Source organism: Theropithecus gelada, chromosome 3 (genome assembly GCF_003255815.1).
Source record: "Theropithecus gelada isolate Dixy chromosome 3, Tgel_1.0, whole genome shotgun sequence".
NCBI classification, from domain to species: Eukaryota; Metazoa; Chordata; class Mammalia; order Primates; family Cercopithecidae; genus Theropithecus; species Theropithecus gelada.
The window spans coordinates 18279370-18296453 of NC_037670.1; the positions used below are offsets into that span (position 1 = coordinate 18279370).

General features: G+C 43.6%; 1 protein-coding gene across 4 annotated transcripts in view; it reads left to right on the top strand.

The window, feature by feature from the left end:
- Nucleotides 1-17084, top strand: part of UBE2G2 (ubiquitin conjugating enzyme E2 G2) — a 33618-nt gene that overhangs the window by 4249 nt on the left and 12285 nt on the right. For 3 of the 4 annotated variants that reach the window (XR_003118563.1, XM_025379435.1, XM_025379436.1), the window contains exons 2-3: nucleotides 12281-12316; nucleotides 12411-12456. The exons of the other annotated variant lie outside the window; for it this stretch is intronic. Coding sequence is in view for 2 of the 3 variants with exons in the window: in XM_025379435.1 (XP_025235220.1) it covers nucleotides 12281-12316; nucleotides 12411-12456 (82 nt within the window). In the remaining variant the exon portion in view is untranslated. The remainder of the gene's footprint in view (nucleotides 1-12280; nucleotides 12317-12410; nucleotides 12457-17084) is intronic. 4 annotated transcript variants of the gene reach the window in all.

Here is a 17084-nt window from a genome sequence, read left to right on the forward strand (position 1 = left end):
TGAGCAGCCATTTTGTCATTTTTATTGAGAAGAAAATCATTAAACCCCTGCATAGGAAATTAAGTTCAGGCTGCTGCTTCAGGCCAGTCTTTGCATTGTTGAACTTGTATTTTGTAAGGATATTTGCATTAGCAAAGATATATTCTCCCTTTTACTGTCCTGACAAAAGCTTCATCTGTTATTTCAATTGTCAATTAGTTTGCAGTAATAAAACCTAAATAATGGTTAATTTCCAAAGGTTTGTCACAGAAGTGTATTGTGTGTTTTTACATGTTAACATGAAAGTTTGGACTATGTGTGGAAGGTAGAACTCTAAACATACCTCCCTAAGATTCACATGCCCTAGTTATTCAAGCACTTTCTAGTACTGTGGTGGAGGGCCTTTGGAGATGTAAGTAAGGTTACTAATCAGCTGATTTAAAGAGAGGGAGTTTATTCTGGATTACCCTGGAGGATCCAATAACATAAGGCTCAAAAGCAGGCAATGAAGGCAGGATGGGGGCGGTCAGAGAGATTCGACATATGACAGGATCTCTACCTTTTGTGGCTGGCTGTGAAGATGAAAGGAGCCGTGAGCTGAGGAAGGTGGGCGGCCTCAAGAAGCTGAGAATGACCCCAGGACAACAGCCCTGTGGAACCGAATTCTGTCAGCAACCTCAATGAACTTGGAGTGGCAGCCCTGGTGAGACTCTGAGCAGAAACTAGCTGGCCCATGCTGTGTCCAGACTTCTGACACTTGGAAACTCTGAGATCATCAATGAGTATTGTTTTAAATCACTAAATTTGTGGTAGTTTGTGTTACAGCAGTGACAGAAGATGAATACAGTATGTTATTGAGGGGACTTTGTTTTTGCTGTATCTTAATAATGTGATAAAATTTAATGTTTATTTTTTGTGTATCATTTAGTGTTTATTTTTTGTGTATCTTAACATCTAGTTTGTCCTCATAACGTATTTTAAGGTAGCACATTCCAGTATAAAGGTGGACTTGACAGAATCAGTCTCTACATAGAAGGGGTTTAGATAGATTTGGATAGATGTTCAGGCCCACTTTATTGTATTTGGGAATAGTCATAGAACTGCAGAAATTTAGAGGTGGTGGGACCTTGCCTATGATTCTGTTCAGGCCCCCTAATTTTACAGATTTTGTGGAATTGAGCACCAGACAAGATGATTTTGCCTAGGTTCACAAACAGGGGAAAAGGAGAGCCAGGAAAGAACTCAATTGTTCTAAACTGCTGTCTTGTCTTGATGTCCTGTTTTTATTCATCATCCAGCCTTTCCTAGGAGTGTCAGAGATAGACCTAGGTAGAAGTGGGCTGCCATACAAAGTGCTACCCATAGAGGGCTTAGCACAACAGAAATTTATTCTTTCATAGTTCTGGAGGCCAGACATCTGAAATAAAGGTGTTGATGGGGTCATTCCTCCTCTTGAGGGCTCGAGGGGAGAACCCTTACTTCCCTCTTCCAGCTGATGGTGGTTGGTGGTCTTCCTTGGCGTTTATTGGTGTTCTCTTGCTTGAGGTAGTGTAATTCCATCCTCTGCCTCCATCTTCACATGGCCATCTTCTCCCTGTGTGCACTGGTGCCCGTATTCTCTCTTACAAGAACACAGGTAATTCGGTTTAGGGCCCACCTAATTGATATGACCTCATTTTAACTCAATTACATCTTTAAAGACCCAATCTGGTCCAAATAAGGTTACTGTCACAGAGCCTGGGTGTACCTGAATTTTCAGGGGACACTAACCCAGTACAGTATCTAATTCCTGTTAGATAAGATTTAATTCCTATTAGATAGGATTAGAACCCAAAACTTACGTGTATGAAACTGAGCTCTAAAACTGAGTTCCTGCGTTTTCCACTGTCATTGTTCATACAGCCTTCCCCCTCTGCACTTACAGCAGCCTTGTTCTTCCAGTTGTTGGGCTAAAATCCTTAGAATTTCCTTAACACCTCACTTTCTTTTATAGCCATGTGTAATCTGGTATCCTTCCTTCAGACTTCATCCCAACCTTCGCTCACTGCTCCCTGCTGGTCCAAGCGCCTCTCACCTCTAGCCTAGATTCTTTCCTAGAATCCAGCTGGGTCCTCTACCTCCTGCTCTTGACACATTTTCTTCTGCCCTCAGTGTGGCAGAGAGTGATCACGCTGTCGTGCTCAGGACCCTTGTCACAGTAGAACCAGAGTCCTCACAGTGCCCTGTGCTCTCCCCTGGCTCCCTCTCCTCCAGCCCTCCTGGCCTAATTGCTGTCCCCTAACTCTCCGGGCTTGATATGCTCCTCTCCTGGGCTAGGTGCAGTGACACTTTCCTTCCCTGGCTGGTTTCATCACTTGTGCCCTCCCTGCTACAGGGAGGAGCCCTCCCTGAACCACCAGACCCAGTCTGTCCCTTCCTATTGCTGTCGTGTTTCCACATGATGTCCCCTTTTTAGTTTTTAAAAACTTTATTTTTGTAGAGACAGGGTCTTGCCCAGTTTTAAAACTTTTGTTGTGAAGAATATTGTATATGTAGAAGTATAGAAAAGGTGTGTGTTCAGATTAAATGACAAAATGAATGTCTGTGTCCACGGCACCAGTTGCAATGGAACAGTGGCAGCAACTTGGAAGTCTTTGTGCTCCTTCCTACCACCACCAAAACTTAACTGCCTTTCTGAATTTTGTATAAGTCTTTCTTTTCTTTATATATACCACTTAACATATTGTTTACTTTTACCTGTTTTTGGACTTAGTAGAAATGGAATTATGCAATATATGTTCTGTGAATCAAATCTTTTGCTCAGCCTTGTTTTTGAAATTCATGTATGTTGAAGCATTTACGATCGTGTCACTTAATGCCAGGGGAGTGAGAAACGTGTTGTTAGATGATTTCATCATTGTATAAACATCCTAGAGTGTACTTAGACAAACCCAGATGGTACTGCTTACTACACACCTAGGCTGTATGGTACAGCCTGTTGCTCCTAGGCTACAAACCTGTGCAGCCTGTGACTGTACTGAATACTGCAGGCAAAATGTAACACACATCATTAGTGATCAGAATCTCTCAGCTCCATTAGAATCTTAGGGGACCCTCTTCGTATATGCAGCCTATCCTCTACTGAAACGGCATTAAGTCATGCATAACTGTGGCCTTAGTTTATGTTCACTGTTGAGTAGTATTTCATTTTGTGAATAAGCCACAATTCATCCATTCAGTCATTGGACATTTGAGTTATTTCCAATTTTTTATTTTTACAAATAATGCTGCTGTGAATGTTTTTGAATATGTGTATTTGTGAACACATTTGGGTCGTAACACAGGGTCACAGAACACTCATAATCGGCTTTCCTTGGTAATGCCAAACTGTTTTTCAGTGTGGTTGTCCAGTATGTATTGCTTTCAGCAGCAGCTGATCATTCCCAGCGCTGATCATGGTTGCTAACACCTTGATGGTGTACTGTATTTCGTTTTTAGCGATCTGATGAGTATGATGTGGTATCTTGAGGTTTTAATTTGTGCATCTGTGATTCTGAATGAAGTTGAGCATCCTTTCGTGTAGATAGGCCATTCATGTTTTTTCCTTTGTGAAATGTCTGTTCATTGTTTTTTAAACCAATTTTAGATGAATTGTCTTTTTCTTATTGACTTGTAGAAGTTGTTTATATAGTCCCATCCCTTTTTGTACCCCTAATCTTGTGTTGGTTATATATGCTATAATTATTTTATCCCTGTTTGTGCTTCATCTTTTTAGCCTTTATGCTGTCATTTTTTCCCCAGCCACCTTAAAAAAAAAAGCTTTGAGGTACTATTGACGTATAGTAAACTGACATATTGAAGCATACAATTTGGTGAGTTGTGATATGTGTGTATTCCCATGAAACCATCACCACAGTCAAGGTGATGAATGTGTCTATTATCCCCAAAAGTTTCCTCCTGCCCCCTTTTTAATTCATCTCTCCCTTCCTCCCTTCTGCCCCAGTTCTCAGGTGGTGACCCATCTACTTTCACTTACCATGTAGGTTGTTTTGTACTTTCTTTTTATCAGACTTATTTCATTCAGCATTATTATATTGAGATTCATCTGTGTTGTTGCCTGTGTCAGTATTTTGTTCTTTTTTTATTGCAGAGTAGTAGTCCATTGCATGGATAGACTACAGTTTGTTTATATATTTACCTGTTGATGGACATTTGGATTGTTTCCAGGTCTAGGCTATTAGAAATAAACCTGCTATGAACATTTGTGTACATGTCTTTCTGTGGATATATGCTTTTATTTCACCTGTGTAAATAACCAGAGTTATAATGATAAGTGTATGTTTAATTTTTAAAGAAATGGCCAAACTGTTTTCCTCCGGTTCACATTTCACTAGCATCTGTATTAAGCGATCCCGTTGCCCCACCTCCTCGCTGACACTTGGCGTGACCAGATATGTTGTGTTTTTTTTTGTTTTGTTTTTGAGACAGGTTCTCTGTCACTCAGGCTAGAGTGCAGTGGTGCAGTCATGGCTCACTGCAGCCTCTGCCTCCCAGGCTCAAGCAATCCTGCCACCTCAGCCTCCTAAGAAGCTGGGATTACAGTCACATGCCACCTCGCTTAGCTAATTTTTGTATTTTTGGTAGAGATAGGGTTTCACCATGTTGCCCAGGCTTGTCTTGAACTTGTGGGCCCAAGCAATCTGCCCGTCTTGACCTCCCAAAGTGTTGGGATTACAACTGTGAACCGCTGTGCTCGTCCAGTTTTAAAAATTTTAGCCATTCTATTGGGTGTATAGCAGTCTTACTGGGGTTTTATTGTTTTTTTTTTTTTTTTTTTTGAGACCGTCTCGCTCTGTCATCCAGGCTGGAGTGCAGTGGCATGATCTCGGCTCACTACAACATCTGCCTCCTGGCTTCAAGTAATTCTCCTGCCTCAGCCTCCCAAGTAGCTGGAGCTACAGGCGCATGCCACCACACCTGGCTAATTTTTGTGTTTTTAGTAGAAACAGAGTTTCACTGTGTTGGCTAGGCTGATCTGTAACTCCTGACCTCAGGAGTTCGCCTTGGCCTCCCAGTGCTGGGGTTACGGGCGTGAACCACCGCCCCTAGCCCTTACTGAGGTTTTGATTTGCATTTCCATAAGACTTATGATGTTGAGCATCATTTCATGTGTTTATTTGTCATCCATGTGTCTTTTTTGATGAAGCGACTTGAGTCTTTGCTCCTTTTAAAATTGTATTGATTTTCTTAAGTTTTATGAGTTCTTTGGCTGGGCGCAGTAGCTCACGCCTGTAATCCCAGCACTTTGGGAGGCTGAGGTGGGCGGATCACGAGGTCAGGGGTTCAAGACCATCGTGGCTGACACAGTGAAACCCCCGTCTCTACTAAAAATACAAAAAATTAGCCTAGCGTGATGGGAGGCACCTGTAGTCGCAGCTACTCAGGAGGCTGAGGCAGGAGAAAGGCGTGAACCCAGGAGATGGAGCTTGCAGTGAACCGAGATCACGCCACTGCACTCCAGCCTGGGTGACAGAGCGAGACTCTGTCTCAAAAAAAAAAGGAGGGTTTTTATTTCAATGAAATTCAGTTGTTGACTTTTAAAATATTTCTTGCTGTTGTGTTATATTTAAGAAATAGCTGCTAAACATCAGGTGGCAGTAGGATTTTCTCCTATGATTTTTTCTAGATGTTTTATAGTTCCAGCTCTTATATTTAGGTCTGGGATCCATATAATAAAGTTTTCCATATGGTGTGAGATAAAGGCCAAAGTTTATTTGTAAAATATTTGTAAATGGCAGTGCAGTTGTTTCAGCACTATGTTTGCTAGGGCTGCTCTACCACAAAGTGGGCATGGCTTAAACAACAGAAATGTATTTCCTTATAGTCCTGGAGGCTGGAAGTCCAAGATAAGGAATAGGGCAGGCCTGGTTTCTTCTGAGGCCCTGTCCTCTATGCCTGTGTCCTCATCTCTTCTTATAAGGACATTAGTCAGATTGGATTAAGGTCCACCCTAATGACCACATTAATTTTAATTACCTCATTAAAGGCCCTAGTCACACACTTTTCTCCACCTTGTTTTTTTTTATGTAATATGTCCTGGAGTTTGTTCTGTATTAGCATGTAGAGGTATTTATACCTGCAAAGTATTCCACTGGTATATGTATCATAATTTGACTGGTCCTCTGTTGATAGACACTCGAGTCCTTTTTAATTTCTTTTTGTTTTTACAAATAGTCCTGAAATGAATGGCCTGTGTATACATCTTTTATCTTCACCAATGTTATCTGTGGGATGGATTCCTAGAAATGAAATTGCTAGGTCAAAGGTTAAATTTATATTTCACTGTGTGGTGGCTATTTGTTAAGCCACTATTTTAAGTGGCAAGGAATGGCCTCTGAAAATTGCCCTGATACTAAGATTCATATCTTTTTTTGAACTTTTTTCTTATCAGTAAACACAAAGCTGTATATTATTTTGTGTATGCGTGTATATACTTTGGAAGCAAAAAAACAAAACGGAAAAAATCAAGTGTCCAGAACCATTCCCTCCAGCCTCTGAACTCTGCAATTCTTATTGCTGCAATTCTTTATTGACCAGTAGAGGCCACTGTTGAATAACAAAGCTGGCGGGAAGGTCAGCGCACACCTGGGCAGGTCTCTGTGCAGAGCCTGCATCGCCAGGAGCAGGTCTGGAGCTGCAGTTTTTAGACCACCCTTTCCCCTCCCTAAGGGAGGGTATCACACAGGGGGGTGCCAAAGGGGAACTCCAGATGAAGAATAAAGCCAACTCTCTTTGGTACGAGCTCTTCTTCATAGTTCCACGAAAGTGATTTGTAAAACTTTTGTGTATTCTGCTGCCAGGCCTCTACTTAGTTGCCCACTGACATTGTGTTTCTCCCGCACCCCACCTGCTTAGCAGTTTACAGTCTATCTGCCTTAATCTGTTATTTTTTTTCTTATAATTAGGCGGTTTGGCTTGAGACACAAGAATGGGACTAGATTTTAGATGACTTGGTGTAGGAAGCCTGGCAAATTGGGTTCTGTGGTTATTTCTCCTGATCTATTCCACACAAAGAGGCAAAAAGGGAGACCATCAGGGTGTGTCTTGTGAAATCCAAGGTCTTAGTCTGCTTGGTACTTGACCTCATTCACATTCAATTCCCACCCGCCCCTAAAATGTTTAATGCACTTGGCCCTTGGGGCCAGCACTTGCCTTTGACCTGCCTTGCTGGCCCCTCCTTACCACTCTGTCTCCTCTCACTGCTGGGTGTCGGCATACCCTTGTGACAGCGCTTGGGTCTCTTCAGGACCTCTGTTCCCTGAATCAGGGCTTCTCAGCAGATTTTAGTGGCATTTTGAGTGAAATAATTTTTCCTTATGTAGGCCCTGTTCATGGCAGGATGTGGGTTCATTAAACGGTTGATGGATACATTAGCCCATTCTTACACTGCTATAAAGATACTACCTGAGACTAGGTAATTATAAAGGAAAGAGGTTTAGTTGACTCACAGTTCTGCATAACTGGGGGGCCTCAGGAAATTTATAATTATGGCAGAAGGGGAAACAGACCTCTTCTCAAGGGGATAGGAGAGAGAAGAGCAGGAGAAGAGAAGAGCAAACCAAGGAAGAACTTGCCACACACTTACAGAACCATCAGTTCTCCTGAGAACTCGCTATCATGAGAACAGCATGAGGGAAACTGCCCCCATGGTCCAGTCACCTCCTACTAGGTTCCTCCCTCAACACTTTGGGGATTATAATTCAAGGTGAGATTTGGGTAGGGACACAAAGCCAAACCATATCATTTCTCCCCCGATCCCTCCCAAATCTCATGTTCGTTTCAAAACCATTCCATTCCATTTCAAAACAAATCTTGCCTTCCCAGCAAGGCCCCCAAGTCTTAACTCATTTCATCATTAACTCAAAAGTCCAAGTCCAAAGTCTCATCTGCAGCAAGGTAAGTCCTTTCCATCTAGCAGCCTGTAAAATCAAAAGCAAGTTAGTTACTTTCAAGATACAATGGAAATACAGGCATTGGATAAATACTCCCATTTCCAATGGAAGAAATTGGCCAAAACAAAGGACCGCAGACCCCCATGCAAGTCTGAAATCCAGTTGGGCAGTCATTAAATCTTAAAGCTCAAAATGATCTCCTTTGTGACCCCATGTCTCACATCCAGGGCACACTGATGCAAGGAGTGGCTTTCATGACCTTGGGCAGCTCCGCCCCTGTGGCTTTGTAGGGGACAGCCCTCCCGCACCCACCCCCTTTGGCTACTTTCATGGTGGGCATTGAGTGTCTTCGGCTTTTCCAGGTGCACAGTGCAAAGCTCTTGGTGGATCTGCTGTTCTGGGGTCTGGAGGATGGTTGTCCTCTTCTCACAGCTTCACTAGACAGTGCCCCAGTGGGGACTCTGGGAGTTCCAACCCCACATTTCCCTTCCTCAATGCCCTAGCAGAGGTTCTCCATGAGGGCCCTGCCCCTGCAGCAGATTTCTGTTCTGGACATCCAGGCGTTTCCATACATCCTCTGAAATGTAGGTGAAGGTTCTCAAATGTCAGTTATTTAATTCTTTGCACCCACAGGCCCAACACCACGTGGAAGCTGCCAAGGCTTGGGGTTTGCACCCTACGAAGCAATAGCCTGAGCTGTACCTTGGCCCCTTTTAGCCATGGCTGGAACTGGAAAAGCTGGGACACAGGGCACCAAGTACCGAGGCTGCACAGAGTAGCGGCGAGGCTGGGCCTGGCCCACAAAACCATTTTTCCCTCCTAGGCCTCCCTGCATGTGATGGGAGGGGCTGCTGCCAAGATCTCTGACATGCTCTGGAGACATTTTCCCAATTGTCTTGGCGATTAATATTTGGCTCCTTCTTATGTGCATTTCTGCAGCTGCCTTGAATTTCTCTCCAGAAATTGGGTGTTTCTTTTTTATTGCATCGTCATGCTGCAAAGTTTTCAAACTTTTACTCCCTGCTTTCCTTTTATTTTATTTTATTTTATTTATTTATTTTTTTTGAGACGGAGTCTTGCTGTGTCGCCCAGGCTGGAGTGCAGTGGCCGGATCTCAGCTCACTGCAAGCTCCGCCTCCCGGGTTCACGCCATTCTCCTGCCTCAGCCTCCCGAGTAGCTGGGACTACAGGCGCCACCACCACGCCTGGCTAGTTTTTTGTATTTTTAGTAGAGACGGGGTTTCACCATGTTAGCCAGGATGGTCTCGATCTCCTGACCTCGTGATCCACCCGTCTCCGCCTCCCAAAGTGCCGGGATTACAGGCTTGAGCCACCGCACCCGGCCCTGCTTTCCTTTTAAACACAAGTTCCAATTTCAGATCATCTCAAGTTCAGAGTTCCACAGATCTCTAGGGCAGGGGCAAAATCTCACCATTCTCTTTGTTAAAACATAGGAAGAGTGACTTTTGCTCCAGTTCCCAAGAAGTTCCTCATCTCTTTTTCAGACCACCTCAGCCTGGACTTCGTTGTCCATATCACTATTAGCATTTTGGTCAAAAGCATTCAGCAAGTCTCTAGGAAGTTCCAGACTTTCCCACATCTTCCTTCTTCTAAGCCCTCCAAACTGTTCCAGCCTCTGCCTGCTACCCAGTTCCGAAGTTGCTTCCACATTTTCAGGTTGTCTTTATAGCAGCACCCTGGTACCAATTTACTGTATTCGTCTGTTTTCACACTGCTGTAAGAACTTCCCTGAGACTGGGTCATTTATAAAGGAAAGAGGTTTAATTGACTCACAGTTCCACATGGCTAAGGAGTCCTCAGGAAACTTAGAGTCATGACAGAGGCTGAAGGAGAAGCAAGCACCTTCTTCACAAGGTGGCAAGAGAGAGAGAAGAGTGAAGGAGGTACTTTCGAACACTTATAAAACCACTAGATATCATGAGAACAGCATGGAGGAAATTGCCCCCATGATCCAGTCAACTCCCACCAGGTTCCTCCCTCAGCACCTTGAGATTACAATTCAAGATGAGATTTGGGTGGGGACACAAAGCCAAACCATATCAATGGACTTTTGGGTTGTTTCCAGTTTGGGGCTATTACGAACATTCACACACAAGTCTATGGCAATATAAGACCCAGTAGAATTGCTGGGTCTTAGGGTCAATATATAGTTAATTTTAGTAGAAATGGTCAAACTTCTTTCCCAAAGGGTAACCAGACCATTTTGCATTCCCATCAGTGATGCACGAGAGATCTACTTGCTAAACTTGCCAGCAGTTAAAGTCTTTAATTTTGGTCATTCTGTTGTGGATAAAGGTATGGATAATGCTGAAACTATTGAGCTGTATCTTATTGTGGTTTTAATTTGCATTACTCTTATGATTCACAATGTTGAGCATTTTCTCATATGCTTATTTGTCATCTGTTTTAGTCAGTTCAGGCTGCTGTAAAAAAATACCAAAGACCAGGGAGCTTAAATGACAAACATTTGGCCGGGCGCGGTGGCTCAAGCCTGTAATCCCAGCACTTTGGGAGGCCGAGACGGGCGGATCACGAGGTCAGGAGATCGAGACCATCCTGGCTAACACGGTGAAACCCCGTCTCCATTAAGAAATACAAAAAACTAGCCGGGCGAGGTGGCGGGCGCCTGTAGTCCCAGCTACTTGGGAGGCTGAGGCCGGAGAATGGCGTGAACCCGGGAGGTGGAGCTTGCAGTGAGCTGAGATCCGGCCACTGCACTCCAGCCTGGGCGACAAAGCGAGACTCCGTCTCAAAAAAAAAAAAAAAAAAAAAATGACAAACATTTATTGCTCCCAATTCTGGAGGCTGGCAAGTCTGGTAAGGGCTGTCTTCCTGGTTTGCAGATGACTGTCTTATCCTTGTGCCCTTACATGGCCAAGAGGCAAATCTCTCTTATTTCTTCTTATAAAGGCACTAACTCCATTCATGAGAGTTCTGCCCTCCTGACCTAATCTCCTCCCAAAGGCCCCACCTCCCAATACCACATACATTAGGATTCAGCATAGGAATTTTGGGGGGACAAAAGCGTTTGGACCACAGCACTATCCATGTTGACTCTGGCAGTGGCTGTGTTCAACTCTGCCTCCTTTTTTCTTCTTACCTATTTTGATTTTTATATGTGGTGTGAGATGGAGAAAGTTTGATTTTTTTTGTCTTAGAGATGAACATCATTCATGGAAAAGACGGCCCTTTGCCTCTGGGCCGTAGCTCTGTGTTCCCTCGAGTCAGGGTCTGTGTTGGCACAGGTATGCTTCTGGGCTCTCTCTTCTGCCCCATGGTTCAATTTAACTTCGAGCCAGTGCTACATTGCCTGAATTTCCATAGCTCTGTAAGGAAGGCTTGGTAACTCATAGACGAAGCTTTCTGTTTCTTCTTTTTAAAGATAGTGTCTTGGCTATTCTTGTTTGCATTTTTACATAGCTTTTAGACATATATATACACACACACACACACACACACGTATATACCTCATATTCAGCAACTGTGCCAAAGTCACTTTTACTAATTGTCTTTAGACTTTTTGGGGCTTTCCTGTGTATATGGACATAGCATCTGTGAATAATGAGTTTTATTTCTTTTTCAGTCCTTATACCTAATATTTATTTGGCAAGGATTTATTAATTTTCTGTCTCTTCAGAGAACCACTTTTTGGTTTCATTGATTTTTTTTTTTCTGTATGTTTGCTTACTGTTTTATTAATTTCCCCGGTACTCTGCCCACTGCACTCCTGCCTGGGCAACCAGAGTGAGACCCTGTCTCAAAACTAAACAACAAAGTAACCAGCGGAAACAGTTTGGAAAGACACTGTACCTCTTATGTTTGCTTTTGCATTAGTAAAAATAAAAAGAAAAATGAAAGTCTGTATTTTGTTGGTATAAAGAACTGTTTGGGCCGGTGCGCTGGCTCACGCCTGTAATCCCAGCACTTTGGGAGACTGAGTCAGGAGATCTAGACCATCCTGGCTAACATGGTGAAACCCTGTCTCTACTAAAAATACAAAAAATTAACTGGGCGTGGTGGCGGGTGCCTGTAGTCCCAGGTACTCAGGAGGCTGAGGCAGGAGAATGGTGTGAACCCAGGAGGCGGAGCTTGCAGTGAGCTGAGATCACGCCACTGCACTTCAACCTGGGCGACAGAGTAAGTGAGACTTTGTCTCAAAAAAAAAAACTGTTTGGTCTTTATCAGAACCGTTATTGTACTAGGTATTCACTTTGGGCAAACAGAATTTTCACTTGTTAATATGCATATTCTGTGGTTTATAGGCTTATATATTTTGTAAAGGTGTTTTGTTAAAATGACAATGTAACATTTATTCTGTTTGGTAATGGTTTTACTTATTAATTTTATAGAATTAACACTGAATCCTCCAGAAGGAATTGTAGCAGGTAAGGTACCAAAGTTAACTTCCTTATAATTTACTTTTAATTGCCAAAGTTCCTTCAAAGTTAAAATGTTGTGAAATTTTTTCTCACCCTACAGGCCCCATGAATGAAGAGAATTTTTTTGAATGGGAGGCATTGATCATGTAAGTTAATCTTATGTGTACTAGTTTTTAGGTCTTTGCTGGAAGTCAGATGTAAGAATCACATCAGCAGTGTGACTGTGCCCAAAAGCGTCACCTGGAAAAAAGACTGAGTTCTCCAGTAATGCCCAGCTCTTCTCTAGGCTGCTGGTCTGAAAGCAGAGAAGAACCTGAGCGTTGATCCAAAAGAAATGAGTGTTTCCTTAGAGCCAATCAAAGGTTTAGTTATAAGCATGTAATATATGTATTATATATTTGAGAATTTTAAGGTGGTAATTTTGGAATGTTGTATGATCGTGGTTAAATTAACCTCAAGTGGTGTAGGTGGCTTTGGCTTCCAGAAGTGGTCCCTACAGGTCTGAAAATTTTGACGAGAAAAGGGCCCTCGAAGGTGTGTCTGATCACAACAGGCATGTTAGTGCAGCCTTGCCTGCCCTGCCTTTGGGCCAGGACTTCTTTTTCTTCTCCTTTCCTCCCAGTTTGTATCTTCCTGTGCTGCTTCTCCTTTTTTCTGTTGCCTCGTCTGGGTTTGTTGGCTTTGTATTCTGTCTGACCCAAGTAAGTGAGCAGCATGGTTCTGGGATTCATGGCATTTAACTTAGGGTGACGTTGCTTGGAAAGAGAAACACATGAACCCCTGATTTTAGAGTGTTCTATGGCCCTGACTCACTTTGCTTTTTCTTCTTTCTACCTTAGATGTGCAATTTTTGGCCATTCTTAGTATATTTTCAGCAAAGTGAGGTTAAGTAAAATTTAGGAAGCTGAAATTTGTAATCAGTCTCTGTTTTCTTTCTTTTCTTTTTCTTTTTGTTTTTTTTTTGAGATGGAATTTCACTCTTGGTGCCCAGGCTGGAGTGCAGTGACGTGACCTCAGCTCACTGCAACCTCTGCCCCCTGGGTTAAAACGATTATCCTGCCTCAGCCTCCCTAGTAGCTGGGATTACAGGTACCCACCACCATGGCTGGCTAATTTTTGTATTTTTAGTAGAGACAGGGATTCCCCATGTTGGCCAAGCTGGTCTCGAACTCCTGACCTCAGGTGATCCCCCTGCCTTGGCCTCCCACAGTGCTGGGATAACAGGTTTGAGCCACAGCGCCAAGCCCAGTCTTTGTTTTTTCATTAGTGAGGTCTTTTAATTTGCAGAAAGGCCTCGGGTTAGATTTTGTTGCATTGACAAGTGCTCTAGAGGGCAAGGACCAGAAAGTGAGGGCTGTGAAACAAGTGTGAGCTCTGGCTTGATGTGACCTTAAACTTCCTTATGCTTTTGGAATTTGCCAGTTGCTTGGATCACATTAATTCTTAATGCTCTATAGGTTAGTCTGAGAAACAAATCACAGCTAAGTATTGTCTGTGGAGGTTAAATTGATATGAAAATTAGTTTTTTGGATAAACAAAATGTTTTTAAAAAATCATCAAACATTATTCAGATGGTATGGCAGGCCTGCCATTTCCTGATCATTTGTAACATCCTAATTGCTTGGGCCTATGGGCATGTGTTTTTTCTGTGTCTGAAGGTTTCTGGAATCTGTGTTTGTGTGTAATGTGGCCCCCAAGGCAGTTATGAGGTGAATGGTGAGTCCCCCAGTCTGCACTGTCCTCATTAGTGAACTGTGGGGCTGTGTACTTGTATCGGGGCAGCTCTTTTTATTTCTGTAGAAGCAGGAGGTCATATACGTGAACTGATGTGTAACCTGCTTGTTTCATGTGTTAACGCAGGCGCACCTGCACTCACGCCAGCGGGGCAGCGTGCCTGCTGCAGGGGCACAGAGTAGAGGGAGGCCTGTCTTTGTGTAGAGGCTGAAGACGCCTGTCGGGTCTGCAGTATTTGGGGGATGTTGGCTCCTCAGTATGCCTATTTGGAAGCTCATTAAAGGAACAGTTGAGCCTTCCAGTGTGGTTTTAAAAAAATGTTCATTGTTAAAAATCTATTAGGGTAACTATTACCAATTTTAAATAAACAGTATAAAATTAAACCAATATTTTGAAAACCTGTCTTAAAAAGTAATTAGAACTATTTTTAGGTAGAGCACTTTTGTGTTTGAACAAGGCTTTTTGCATTAGTGTGGAATTCCCCTGCTTGAAGATCCTGGTGAGTTTGTGGGTTTTGGTCCTGTTCCAGACCCTTCACAAACAAGAGGCCGTTTACAAGTGCACTTAAAACGCCTATTAGGGAATTAACTGTCCTCCCATCGGTTTGTCTCACCCTGCTGTTTTGGCAGACATCTGGCTGAGTCTTTACTCCTTGGTGATAGGTTTCTTCTTTTTCTCTTTATTCTTTGATGGCTTCCAGGGCTGCCTTTCTACCCTAGTATTTCCAAAACCCGGGGTTGCCTCACGGAAGTCTCGTGGCTGTTGGTTTTTGCTATTGTGCTTGCCTTAAGGGCCAGTGAAGAAAATGCCATTTTAGGTATCTAAGCAACAAATACTAAGTGCCTTTTATATATTAGGGCCCTTGTCTGAGGATACAGACATGTCAAAGATGCACTGAAATCTTTACCTTGGAAGATCAGGGTTGAGGGATTAGGATAGAGAATAGAACAGATTAGTGAATGAGAGGACTAAATAATGAGAGTCCTCAGGCTGCGTCTTTAAACATTGGAAATAACTCTGCTGACCCTGCTGAGCTCATGGTGGGGTCTGAGCCTGCAGTCAAATCAAGTGTGGCTGGGACGGCGAAACACCAAGGGGATGTGGCCACCATGGCTGTGGTTGCTAGCATGGCCTGCTGCTCTTGGCCCAGTCACTTTGCCTCTCTTTCACTTATTTGGATCAAAACAGAGAGGTTCATCAGCATCTTCTAGATAGGTGGTTACAGGTCTTGCCCAGCTCTAGGGTCCGTGGCCTGTGACCCCATTGCCACTAAGCCATGGTGACGGGGGTGCAGCTGCAGAGAGGGTGGGTGCCCTCTTTCACTGATGCACTTCTGTAGAATGGAAGGAGCCCTAGACAGCTGTTCAACCCCAGTGGCCGGACAAGCCGTGGAGTCCCTTGGCTGTTGCTGTCTGCTGTGTCCTGCCCCAGCATTCCCAGATCAGCTGGCATAGTGACCTTCCTGATGGTTCGTGCCTGACTGCTGTCACCTCCCCAGACCAGTGGTTCTAGAGGCTGTGGTGAAATAAGGACCTTCCTTTACTGAATGGTGTGTTTGGGGCCCAGCTGGAGGATGGATGCTCCCAGGTTCTCCAACTGGCTCACGGCAGCCAGCTTGAGGGTTCCCAGGCTGCCACTTCTACCCGGAGCCCTTCTCACACTGGGGGCAAGTGTCGGGGGCACAGCAGCCTCCCTTTATGTCCAGATTTCTTGTTGACTGAAGACTGTCACAGAGCATCTCTTGGCAGTATTATGCCTTGCTAAAATAGACCCGAGATAATAAAATAGGTGTTTATAATTTGTATTGTGTGTAATCTCACCATAGCAGTTTCTTCAACAAGAGTGTTACAAAGTTCCCTATATGAAGAAGTTATTGCCACATTCATTGCATTGATAAAAAAGGAAACATCAGTCTTCCACATAATTTATGGAGCATCTATATAGAGTAACGCCATGTAGCTCTAAAACAGTTCAGGTGGAATTTTCATCCTGGCATGGAAAGATGTACACAATATAGATGATAAAGGCAGATTCTAGAATAATAGGTCTGGAACCGTCTGTCCATCCTTCCTTCCTCTCGTCTCCTCTCTCCCTTCCTTTCTCTCTTCCTTTCTCCCCTCCTTTTTCCCTCCCCACCTCTCCCTTTCTTATGGAGACATGGTCTAGCTCTGTCACCCACGCTGAAGTGCAGTGGCCTAATCACAACTCACTGCAGCCTCCAATTCCCAGGCTCAAACAATCCTCCCACCTCAGCCTCCCAAGTGGCTGGGACCACAGGCGCACACCACCACGCCCAACTGGTTTTTAAAATGCTTTGGTCTTGCTCTCTTTTCCAGGCTGGTCTCGAACTCCTGTCTTCAAGCTATCCTTCTGCCTTGGCCTCCCAAAGTGCTGGGATTACAGGCAGGAGCCAAGGCACCCAGCCTGAACAGCTTTATTGAGATATTTACATACTTTACGTTTTACCTGCATTAAGTATAGGAGTCAGTGGTTTTAGTAAATTTCTAGAGTTTTGCAGTCATCACCACAATCCAGTTTTAGAATATTTCCAAAAAGATCCTTAAGCCGATTTGCAGTCAGTTCCCATTCCAACCCACAGGCAATCCCTACTCTTTCCTCTGAGAATAGATTTGCCTTTTCTGACATTTCCCATACGTGGAATTCACTGTCTAATCATCTGTGCCTGGCTTCTTTTACTTGGCAGAACATGTTTGCGATTCATCCACGTTATACTGCATATCAGCAGCTCCTTCCTTTTCCATTCCCCAGTTGATGGACATTTGGGCTTCCTACTTCTTGGCTCTTTTGAGCAAATGCTGCTATAAATACTTGTCATGTCACACTGTCTGTGTGGACATGGGGTTCATTTCTCTAGACTAGATATAGAGGTCTGGAATTGCTGGGGTATGGAGTAAATTTGCATTTAATGTTTTAAGAAGCTATCAGACTATCTTCTAGAGTAGCTCACCATTTTGCATTCCCACTAGCAGTGTATGAGTGTTCTAGTTTCTCCACTTCCACACCAACACTGTTGTCTGAT